General features: G+C 29.7%; 2 protein-coding genes across 2 annotated transcripts in view; one reads left to right on the top strand and one right to left on the bottom strand.

Moving 5' to 3' along the window:
• LOC104750439 (cytochrome P450 705A20-like) overlaps positions 1-625 on the top strand; it is a 4,549-nt gene extending 3,924 nt beyond the window's left edge. The window contains exon 4 of the mRNA XM_019237759.1: positions 219-625. Within this exon, the coding sequence (XP_019093304.1) occupies positions 219-492 (274 nt within the window). The 3' untranslated portion in view covers positions 493-625. The remainder of the gene's footprint in view (positions 1-218) is intronic.
• On the bottom strand, positions 7,202-11,320 carry LOC104750438 (cytochrome P450 71A16). Its single transcript, XM_010472229.2, has 4 exons — positions 10,887-11,320; positions 8,074-8,571; positions 7,701-7,982; positions 7,202-7,616 (listed from the first exon to the last, which is right to left on the bottom strand). Exons 1-4 carry the CDS (start codon positions 11,268-11,270, stop codon positions 7,467-7,469), a joined length of 1,314 nt encoding a protein of 437 aa, XP_010470531.1. The 5' UTR covers positions 11,271-11,320; the 3' UTR covers positions 7,202-7,466.

Below are 11,587 nucleotides of genomic sequence, written 5' to 3'. Positions count from 1 at the left end.
CAAGAATCAGATCTTCCAAACCTCCCTTATTTGCAAGCTGTCGTTAAAGAAGGGCTAAGATTGCATCCGTCAGCTCCTCTCTTGTTAAGGGTATTCGGAGAAAGTTGTGAGATCAAAGAGTTCTACATACCGGAGAAAACAACACTTGTTGTTAATCTCTATGCTGTGAATAGAGATCCTGATTCTTGGGAAGATCCTGATTTGTTTAAGCCAGAGAGGTTTTTAGCTTCTTCGGGATCAGGAGAAGAAGAAAAGATAAGAGAGCAAGCCTTGAAGTACGTTACTTTTGGAGGTGGAAGGAGGACATGTCCTGCGGTAAAACTAGCTCATATTTTTATGGAAACTGCGATTGGAGCGATGGTGCAGTGTTTTGACTGGAGAATTAAAGGAGATCAAGTATACATGGAAGAGGCTGTTTCAGGACTGAGTTTGAAAATGGCTCATCCGCTTGAGTGCACTCCTGTTGTTCGATTCGACCCTTTCAGCTTTTGATTTACATAATCCAAGCTAAGGTTCGTGACTTTTTACGTACAAAGACGTTCAACTGTAGTTTTGCTTGTTGTATTCCAAAGTCAAGTATGTAAGAATATGTTACATTTTTTATGTGAGTTATTTCTTGGGCGAATTTGCACCATAGCCAAAACAAAAAAATCGATAAAGAATATAGCCATCTAACTATAAAAATGAAGAGAGTAACCATTAGGTAGTGTAAAAAGACAAGTAAGGGGTAATTGTGAGTGACATGCGCAGCTTGAAAGAGTGTTGGAGTATAAAATGATTTAGGGAGAATTACACGTAGAACCACTTTTCCAAAACTCCCTTGCATTTACACCCACTTTTTGAGTGTGGTGTATTTTTGGGAGTGTTTTGGCTGAGTTTGCATAAAACCAAGACAAATTTGTCCTTGTCTTGACAACAATTTACTGTTGTAGTATCTGTTTGTTCTAAGAAAAAAAAGGAATTTTGTCTGTTTTTTTTTCCTTATTCGATGGTTCCCCCTTTCTTTCTATCTCTGTCTTTTTTTACTTTCTTTTATCTTTATTATCATTTATGTAGTTATTATTAATAAATTTTGTATATTTTTTTACACAAAAGACTATGATTACATTTTTTTCTACATTTTAAGATGTTGTTTGCTATATTTTAGATGAATAAATTGTATGCTATCCATTTTTAGTTGAACATTTGATTGACGATAAATGGATGGTAAACTGTGGATAATTACTTATGCTTTAATATTTTTTAAACATATAAAAACTTAATTAATTAAAAAGTTTATGGATATTAGTAACACATCACCATGTGATGATTTAGGGTTTAAAGTGTAGGGTTGAAGATTTATCATACAATTCACGGATACTAGTAACACATCACCATGTGATGATTTAAGGTTTAAGGTTTAGGGTTCATGTGGTAGGAATTAGGGTTTTAGGTTTTGGATTTTTGGAAAAATTCATGGTTTAGGTTTTAGTGTTTAGGATTTTATAATTTAAGACTTATGTTTTAGGACTTATGTGGACTATGTGTCAATGTTTTGGGTTTCGCAGTTAGGGGTTAGGGTTTAGAGCTTAGATTTAGGGTTTAAGATATAACGACAACATCAAATCCATATATCTATGGTCATGTGGATATCAGTAGAATACTACACCTAAATCTTTAAGCCTAACACACTAAATACTATACACAAAATGTGAAATCCTAACCATGTATATTAAAAGTGAACATTAATGCACTAACTCCATATGGATTTGAACGTACTATACACATGTGTAACTTGTATCCACAAATTATAATAGTATCCACATGATCATGGTCATATAGATTCGATGTGTCGTTGTACCCAAACCATAAAAGTAGACCTAAACACATCATGTGAAATTTTTAGTTGAACATTTGTTCACTAATAAGTGGATGACCAATTATAGTAAATTGTGTTTTGATGCAAACAAGAGTAAAATTCATTAAGTGGTTTTGTTAAAGTATTTCTATATATTGTAATGGACAAAACTTATTTCATTAAAAAAAATTCAACTAAAAATGTGATAATTCAACTTAAAAGTTGAACATTTGTTCAATAATAAATGGATGACCAGTTACATTAAACATAACTTACTGTAACTGGTCATCTACTTATTAGTGAACAAATGTTCAACTAAAAATGGAAAGTGTATAATATACTAATTTAAAAAATATATAGCAATATACATCTTAAAATGTAGAAAAAATATAATTACAAGATATTGTATAAAAATAAACAGATAATTTTTTGATAATAACTAACTTAAGTGTTACAACAAAGAAAATAATAAAAATGAGAGATAGAAACCAAATAATAAAGTAGAGGAAATATATATATATATATATATATATATATGTCGTAAGAAGAGAGAGAAATAGTTGAGATGTGTTTGGTTTGGTGAGGGAGTAAAAGTGAGTGAAGTAAGTTTAAAGGGGCAAAATGTAATTTCATATGGGTAAAGTATAGTAGTGGTAAAAAGTGGGTGTAGGTGTTATTAGAGTTTAAGAAAATGGGTGTGAGTGCAATATTCTCAATGATTTATTTATTTCTTTATTTATCTGATTAAATAACTCATACCTCTTCAAATTTTATTATCAAATAGTTTTTTAACAAAAATAACTAAGATTTTGAAATTTATCATAAAAAGTTAATATTTTTTTTTCTACATTCAATATAACTTGAATTTTTAAAATCGAATGTTGAAAATTTGAAATGATGAATAGTGTTTATAATAAAAACAAGTTATACTAAATATGTAAAAGCCGTGTAAAAAAAATAAACGTGAAATACTGTATTTTTAAATGAAATGTTAAACAAAAAAGGTACAATAAATGAAATGATGAAATAGTATAGAAAATAAGAAAATGGTATGGAACAGAGACTTAAACCACACACAAAAAACTAATACTTCAGTAGAAAAAAATGTTGTACACTAGAGTCTAGAGATACAACAAAGAAACCCAAGCAACCGTGTTAAACGGTAACCATAAAAGATAAAACATAGACAATTTAAAAGTTGAAATTAAACATATAATAAAAAAGGCTATACCCTAAAAGATACAACATATGCAACCCAAGCAGCTGTGTTAAACGCTAACCGTAATTGATATAAAAATCTACAAAAGTAACCCAAGCAATCTTGTTAAACGGTAACTGTAAGAGATAAAACATAGACAACTTAAAATATAAAATTAAATGCATAACAAAAAAATGCTATATCCTAAGGGATACAATAGAGGCAACCCAAACAACCGTGTTAAATGCTAACCGTAAGAGATAAAATATAAACAACTCTAACGACCAAATTAAACGCACAATAACAAAAATATATACTCTAAAATATACACCATATGCAAGATGCAACCCACATCAACCGAGATAAATGTTGATAATAAAACGATATATTCTATAAATCATTGATGTATTTATAATTATAATTGAATTTATGTAATTTGAAACTTAAGAAATATATTGTTACAAAATGGAATAGAATGTTATTGTGATCTATATATTACAAATATTTTCGTTATTTATTAATTTATGAACTAAATTTTATCGTCTTAATATCTGTGGTTTTAACCGAGTTTGTGAAACCAAAACAGTTTGTTTAATAATAAAAATTTATTGTAAAATATGAAAGAGTTGAAAAAAAAAAGAAATGAGAAAAATAAGAGATGACAAAGATATATGTGCATGTAGAGATAAAATATATACATATACATTTTGTCAACAGTATGGGCGAGTGGCAAAGGTTAACTTGGCAGAGGTTAAAATTGTCATTAATATATATATATATATATATATATATATATATTATAGAGTATATGATATTTTCATGGTTAGAAAGGTTAGATAGTGAATTATAGTTTTTTTCTTTGTTATTCCTGCCAATTTCCCTTATTTCTTTCGGTTAATAAAATAAAGATCATGTTCATATTAGCGTGAATGATTCTAATATCAAAAGACACATCATTAATACTATTCTAATAGATCAAAAGATAAAATGTTTATTATTTAACTAGAAAAATAAAATGCTTACTTTGTAGTTAATTTTTTTTTCTCTTGAATAATAGTGTTTTAATTTTTAAACTAGGTAACAACCCGCACTATGTGCGAGATAAATCTATGCAGATAAAATTAATGTTATGAGTAAAATTATTTTCGAGGATCTAAAAATTTTTTTGTGCAAAAATAAAATATATAACCCTTGAGAATATGTTTAGATCAAACTACTATATATCAACTCTTTCTTCAATCTATGCAAGATTTTTTCTTTGTTTAAATTTTTTTGTGTAAGAATATGTTTCACCCGTGAAATATTATACCAAAGATATTAAATAAGTCAATTGTCTATAATAATGAGTATTGTGATAATTTTATTTTGGAAAATGTAAATATGTGAATAGTAATCAGTTTTTTTTAATAGGTGAATAAATTCGAGTCTTGAAAATGTTTTAGATCTAATAATATTATAATAATTAAATATGTTATGAAAATGATTAAAATATTTATTAAAATTGAAATGTTTGATTTTTAATTAATTGAAAAATAATATTCTTTAATCATTCAATAGCAATTATGTGTAAATATTCATAAAAGTGAGGGCAATAAATTTATTGGTGTCTCGAGCTCTCTGGCGATGACACACGAACATTTTCATGAGAATGCTTCTCTATTAATATATAAAGGATACTATAAATTTTTAAAATAATTCCCATTTTAATCATCTAATTTGATTTATCAATCTATTTAAATAAAAAAAATCCAACGCATCGAAGTTCACGTGAGTTATTGATTGCATTAATTCGATCTATTAGCAATGTTTTGAAATCCGACCCGGATTGTGAACCGGACTAGCTCTCGGGTCATCGGGTCATAGGATCAACCTGATTCGACAACGGATCAATTGAGTAAAATATGTTTAATGCACTTATATAAAATAAATATTTTTAAAAAATATATAAAAAAAAAGAATATCATGTTTAACAAAGTATGAAGTTTAATAATAATAATAAAATAATTAAAACTTTTAAATCCAAATAAAAAAATAAAGAACACTAATAAAACATTTTCAAATCAATGAACTTTTCTTACACAAAGTATGAGAGATGACAAAGAAGTTGAAGACGAGAGGTGTGTCGTGAGTAATGTGTGTTGCCGTCTAAGCTCCAAAGAAATAAAAGGTTCTAAAATAATTGAAACTGGGAATTCCTAAACTTTTTTCCAAAAATCAAGTAGTTTTTTTTGAACCGCTAACCGGTCGTCAACTGGTTTACTTGGTCACAGGTTAATAACGGTTTTTATGGGATTTGCCGGTTTTATTACTACCGGTTATTAGCACTATACCCGAACTGGTAAAGTTTCTGGGTCGCGGGTTAACCGGTCGGACCGGCTGGTCCAGATCAGGCGTGAAAACATTGTCTATAAGTTTTGGTCCATTTTAACACGCTACATTCAAGTGAAGTCACGTGGGTTAGACTCGATGGATCGATCCATAAATTTTGATCTATTTTGTCACCATGTATATACGTGTACTATTAATCAATTACAATCCCATATTAATGTATCAGTCTAACTCGTTTTTAATTCATCTTATTTGCCCAATCAACTAACTAGGATAAAAGAATATTAACTCATTGGGTCACATGGGTTATGAAAGGATTGGATCGATCCATAAGTTTTGACTTTTGACACCTTACATTTAAGGATCTAATATATTTACTAAATACTTTGTTTTATACTACTAGGCGTGTCATCCTAGGAATAAACATATTGTTTATTACATACTAACCATGCTTCAATATCACACTTTGGTAGGAAGAACGTGAATATCATGGACAGCTGGATCCTTCATTTTAAAGACAGTAAATTGATCGTTTCAATTAATACTCCGGACAATTATGGTGAGGTTTTAGCTTTCCAGGCGATTAATTATCCTGCCGTTGAAACTCTCTACCATCAAACTATTGTATTACCTCGTTTTTTAAGAGACCTAACAATGGAATTAACAAGATTGAGTTCTTGTTGGAACAAATTTTTACGTGTTAAACATAAACTTCCAACTCAAAACCAATTTACAACATATCCCTTATATAGTATTTAGTTCACATCTTCTTTATGGATATCTTACCCACTTCTTCGACGACATGATGGTTCTTCCGTCCCATCTCGATCTGAATTTTAAGGGCATCATTAGTGGAGTAACGGTAAACATTTCTCAAAAAATTAAGAAAAAAATCTTTTTATAATAGATTTTCTTTTTTTTTTAGATATATTTTTTAATTTCTGTTCCACTAAATAGGTGACACATGTCTTATTTGTTATAAGAACCATTTCTCAAGTTGGTGGGGGGAAAAATCGGTTCTCTTACTTTTATCTTCTCTCTTCATTTTATTATTTTTTAACGAGCAACTCCTAGTAGCCTTGGTCTAATGCTTCCCAAAATTTATTTTGCATTATTTTGCATAAGTTTTATCTTTCCCTCATATTTTCTCTTTACTCAATGCCTTTATTTTGTTGAATTTTATTTCAGCATAAATTACCTAGAGTCAATTGATGACTCCTTTTATTATAACTTAATTGACATTAATAAAACTTATAGCGCAAAATTCGCTCCCAAAGTAGTACTGCAACTATTACTATGCACTTGTAAAACTTTACGCGTAAGCGTAACAACTAGAGACAGTGAGGGCGACGACTGAAACTTAAGGATTAATGCATTAGCAAAGCAAACCCTTAAAACGGATGTACCGACATCGGTTTATCTCAAAAGTAAAATCTCTGGTTTATACAATAAAAAGAAAATTAAAACAATAAAATGGAAATAAGAGGAGATGCAATGATAATCTCTTACTATATAGTTTCTCATGTACTAAATGAAACAATAAAATACTAAATACTCATATTTAATTATGGGAGTCTCTCGAAAATATGGAGAAAGTCTCTCATAGTTTATCGCCACCTTTTTGAGAGATTCTCAAAATTAATTAATAATATTTAATATTTAACTATTTATTTTTTAGATGAGAGACTATAGTAATAGACTACTATTGTATATAGTCTAACTGATAGTTTCAAACAATTTTAGTTTTGGTCTGCTTTAGTATCCTATTACTCAAATATCTTTCGTCTTTTGTCCATCGAAACTTTAGGTTATTCCTTTTCGCAACTCTTTTAAGTAGAAATAACTTTATGACATTTCACAAACAAAAATACAAACAATGTATCGCAACTAGTGTTGTAGTTAGGCTTACCATGGGAAATTAAATTAAGCAGAAGATGGAAAGGCAACAAGAGGATATTTTCGGCAACCATCGATGCCAGCTCCCTCTACTAGATCTGGTTGATCATCTCCTGGTGGTCCGTCCTCAACTCTCCAATCAAACTGTTTCATAAGATTGGCCAAAGTCACACTTGCCATCACGGACCCAAGTCCAATGCCGGGACATTACCTTCTCCCTGCTCCAAATGGAATGTATTTGAAATTCCGTCCAAAGAAATCCAAAGGTATTTCTAAATGTCTTTCTGGCCTAAATTCTTCTGCATCTGGTCCCCAAGTCGTAGTGTCTCGTTGGATAGCCCAAGCATTAATGATCACCTATATGTCCCATTTAAACATTTTTATCCAAACGGTTTTTTTGATATCAGTGATAATAACAAACAATATGTAAATATATTTCACCTGTGTGCCCGCAGTAATGTCATATCCTCTTAGTTTAACATCTTCGCTTAATAGTCGCGGAACTAATAGTGGGAGAGGAGGATGCAGCCGAAGTACCTCCTTGATCACAGCTTTTAAGTAGTTCATATTTTCTACTTCTTTTCCTGATACATAAGAATTACTCTTCGAAATTGAACGAATCTCATCTTGAAGTTTCTTCATGCATTCTGGATTTCTCATAAGGCGTGTCATCGCCCACTCTATTACCGCGGAAGTTGTTGTCGTGCTCCCTAAAAACATCTCCTATAAATGACAAATAACTTCATATGGTTATCAAAGAATTTGTGTTTATATATATATATTAATGATGATTGTAATGAATGATTTATCTTACAAATATGATGACTTTTAAGTCGCTTTTATCCAACTGGCATTGAGTGGATTCATCTCTTTGCATCGTTAGCAACATATCAACAAAATCTGGTGTCTCTTTGTCGGCATATATATCCTCATGTTCTTGCAACACTTTTTCTATAAAATCACCAAACTTTTTTGTTATTTTCTCTAGCTTACCATCGGAACCCGTAATCTTACCTATCCATGCCAAACTCGGAATGTATTCCCCGACCGGGGAAAGCCCCACGGCATCCAAGAAACTCTTTGTTATGGTCTTGACATCGATTGTACCTTCCTCGCCGCTGTATTTTTTCCCCAATACAACTTTACCCATTATGTCGCATACCATATTAGTAATGAGTTTGCTTAGATTCACTGATGAAGAAGATAAACTTGCTTCTTCCAGCGTATCCATCAATAGAGTTATCTCTTCTTCTCTTCTTTTCTCAGAGGCCTGAACCATTTTGTTGCTGAGGAGATGTGTTGTGCATAGACTCTGCATCCCAAAAGGAAATGTATTAAAGCAAAATTAAAGAGCTAAACCAATAAAATGAAGAGCTTTTAAAGGTTTTGTCTCGAAATGTATCGTCACTATTGTGAACATACTTGTTAATCCTAAATAAATTACAAACTAGATAGTTACCGATGCTGTACAGAGGAGAAATATTTACATAAATTTTACTGTAATTTGTTAGTTATAAAATAATAGTAAAAATTTTATTTGATTTACTCTATACATTTATAATATTTACACTTAAGTTTTATATTCTGATTTCAACATGGCTTAGGTACATATTATAATGTTCAAATTCGTGAATCATATAAATTTGGTAAAATCGAGAGAACAAAACAAAACTCGTATTGATGACTTCGTGTTTAGAAATCTTGATTTGACTTTTTGATTTTTTATAGTTGTACATACTATATTAAATAAAATATAAAATTTGTGATTTCTTACATTTTAGTAAGATACCATTAAGTTGATGTGGAGTGCAAAAAATACATTTAATAAATTAGATATAATATATTATATTTTAAAATATAAGAAATATTGTATCTTAGTTTTAAAATATATATGTCACTATTAAACGATTTAGGGATTAATCTTACTAGTTTTATAAATAAAATTTGATAACTATTCTAAATAGTTTGTTATTGTTTCTTAAGATTTCTCAAACAATAAATGGAATCTGTTAAGTAATTTTAAAATATTTTTTTATAATTTTATAAACTAAGATAAGTTTTTCTTTGGTTAGTTATTAAATTAAATAAAATACAATTGACATTTATTGTAATATGTCACATGATAGTAGGGTTAAACTTCTAACAATATTGCTTAAATAAATATATGGAAATAAAACTTAAATATTATGTTTGGTTAGTGGTTTGTAATTTAGATATGCTGCAGGTTTTAAATCGTTTTAATTTTGGAATTTGTGGTATTATTGAAAAAGAAAACTAGAGATAATATTTTTGGAACACAAAACTAGAAATGTAGTAGTTTAAAATATCCACACTCTTAAAAGTTCCAATCCCCTATATATTAAAAGAGAAGCATTCTCGAGAAAAAGCTGACGTGTCGTCGCCAGAGAGCTCCGTACCCAATTTATTGTTCACCCTTAGTATTCCATAAAATTACATAAAATTGCCACTGCTATATATATATATTTCTCAACTGCCACTGCTGTTCAATTTATTTATACACACAATATTTTGCTCCTATAAATTCTAAAATTGGTAAATATTATTCAAAAATTGATAAATATTATCCCCTACATATTTTCAAAATTAAATTAATTTCACTATGAATTGTAATATAATAATATAACTATATTATGAGATGTAAAAATATATATATATATATATTTAAAATCATATCTTCAGAAATATAAATAATGTTACATTTCTAATAATTTGAATTATAAAGCTCTAATGGTGAAAGAATCGAAGATCATCTGAAACTGGCTCAATGTTTATTCTTTTACTAAAAACTAATAATATCCAAATTAATAGATTTCTCCTTAATAAAATACCTTCTGGTACCTCCTATCTATAATAAGCACGCTTTATATCCCATTTTATTATTTTCCCTTCTCTTACTATATTATTTATATTATATTGTCATTAGTATAACTAAGTAATATTTCATTCAATAATTGAAGAAAATCTATACTATTAATTGGAGAATACATTTAAAAGTTAAAAAAAATCATATCAAATATCCATGTTGCCAAACTGACCCAATTTACATATTAAGAAGAAAAAAAGATTGTTTGACAAAAAAAAAAAAAAAGATTAAACAACAGATTTATTATATTTTAGGAAATAGTTCAAATTAGTTTCATAGTAATCAGGTTATGAGAATTTTGTGTGGGGTATATTCATGTATGACAAAATACGTGACGAGAATTTTGGGAACAAGAATTCAAGCAGAACATATGTGGATATACTATTTACTAATGTGAATTACGAAGAATGGGGTTTTTTCGGGTAAAAAATAAATAAATGTTGCAATCAGATATATTAGACGGATTTAATCGCTTGAAAATTATATTTTTTAAAAAATATGCAAAATAACTCCCCATGTAGGTGCCGGTCCGAACATATATATTATTACAACTTAACTGAATAACTTAACATGTACCCTTTTAATCTAATTTATAAAATCTCATTAGTGAAACAAAATATTAATGTTTAATTAAATATCTCTTTCTCATTAGATAAACTAATCAAGGAGATCGACAAAGAGATGAACTCATGAGAATATATGAAGACTTTGGAGAAACCATAGATATCGAAAAAGGTACAAACCTTAACGTTCCTCCAGTATTCTCCATATGGGGCGAAAACCAAATCTCGCCCGCCATTGGATATTTTGTGGGCCGATTTCGTAATCGGACGGTTGGCAAACTTAAGATCATGTGTCTTCATGACATCATGAGCTACGTCAGCAGAAGATACAATGAGAACAGGGACACGGCCGAAACGAAGGAGCATGAGTGGCCCATGGCGCGCACTGAGGGAACAGAGAGCACGGTGCGGGTGGAGACTGAGCTGATGGAGGTTTCCAATGACCGGAAGCGACCATGGAGACGGAGGTAAGTTAGAGTTGGGTCGTTTGAGGAGTAATTTAAAGAAGAGAAGAATAGTTAGAAAGGTGGTTAAGGAAAGAGAGATTAATATTACCATTTCCATTTTAGGATTTATTTTGAATAAATTTGGAGCTCAATCTCTCTCAATGCGTCGAAATGGTTTGTGAATAAGGGAATCGTCCTTTCTCTCTAGCTGTTTATTTTAAAGGGAAGATGGTCAATCGTCCTTATAATAATAATAATAAAAAATACATGATGTGCTATCATTAATGAATTTTGTCCAAATAAAATAATTTACAATATACTATGCAACTAAAGTTGACCCGGTTATTTTGCTTTTTTGTTAAATTTTATTAATATAGATAGAATAAATCCCGGTTATCCCCTATATAGTACATTTTGGATATAACTATAGGAAGT

The sequence above is a fragment of the Camelina sativa genome, chromosome 16 (genome assembly GCF_000633955.1).
Source record: "Camelina sativa cultivar DH55 chromosome 16, Cs, whole genome shotgun sequence".
In the NCBI taxonomy this organism is placed as follows: domain Eukaryota; kingdom Viridiplantae; phylum Streptophyta; class Magnoliopsida; order Brassicales; family Brassicaceae; genus Camelina; species Camelina sativa.
The sequence above is the reverse complement of the archived record's forward strand: the minus strand, read 5'-3'. Positions and strand labels throughout refer to the sequence as shown.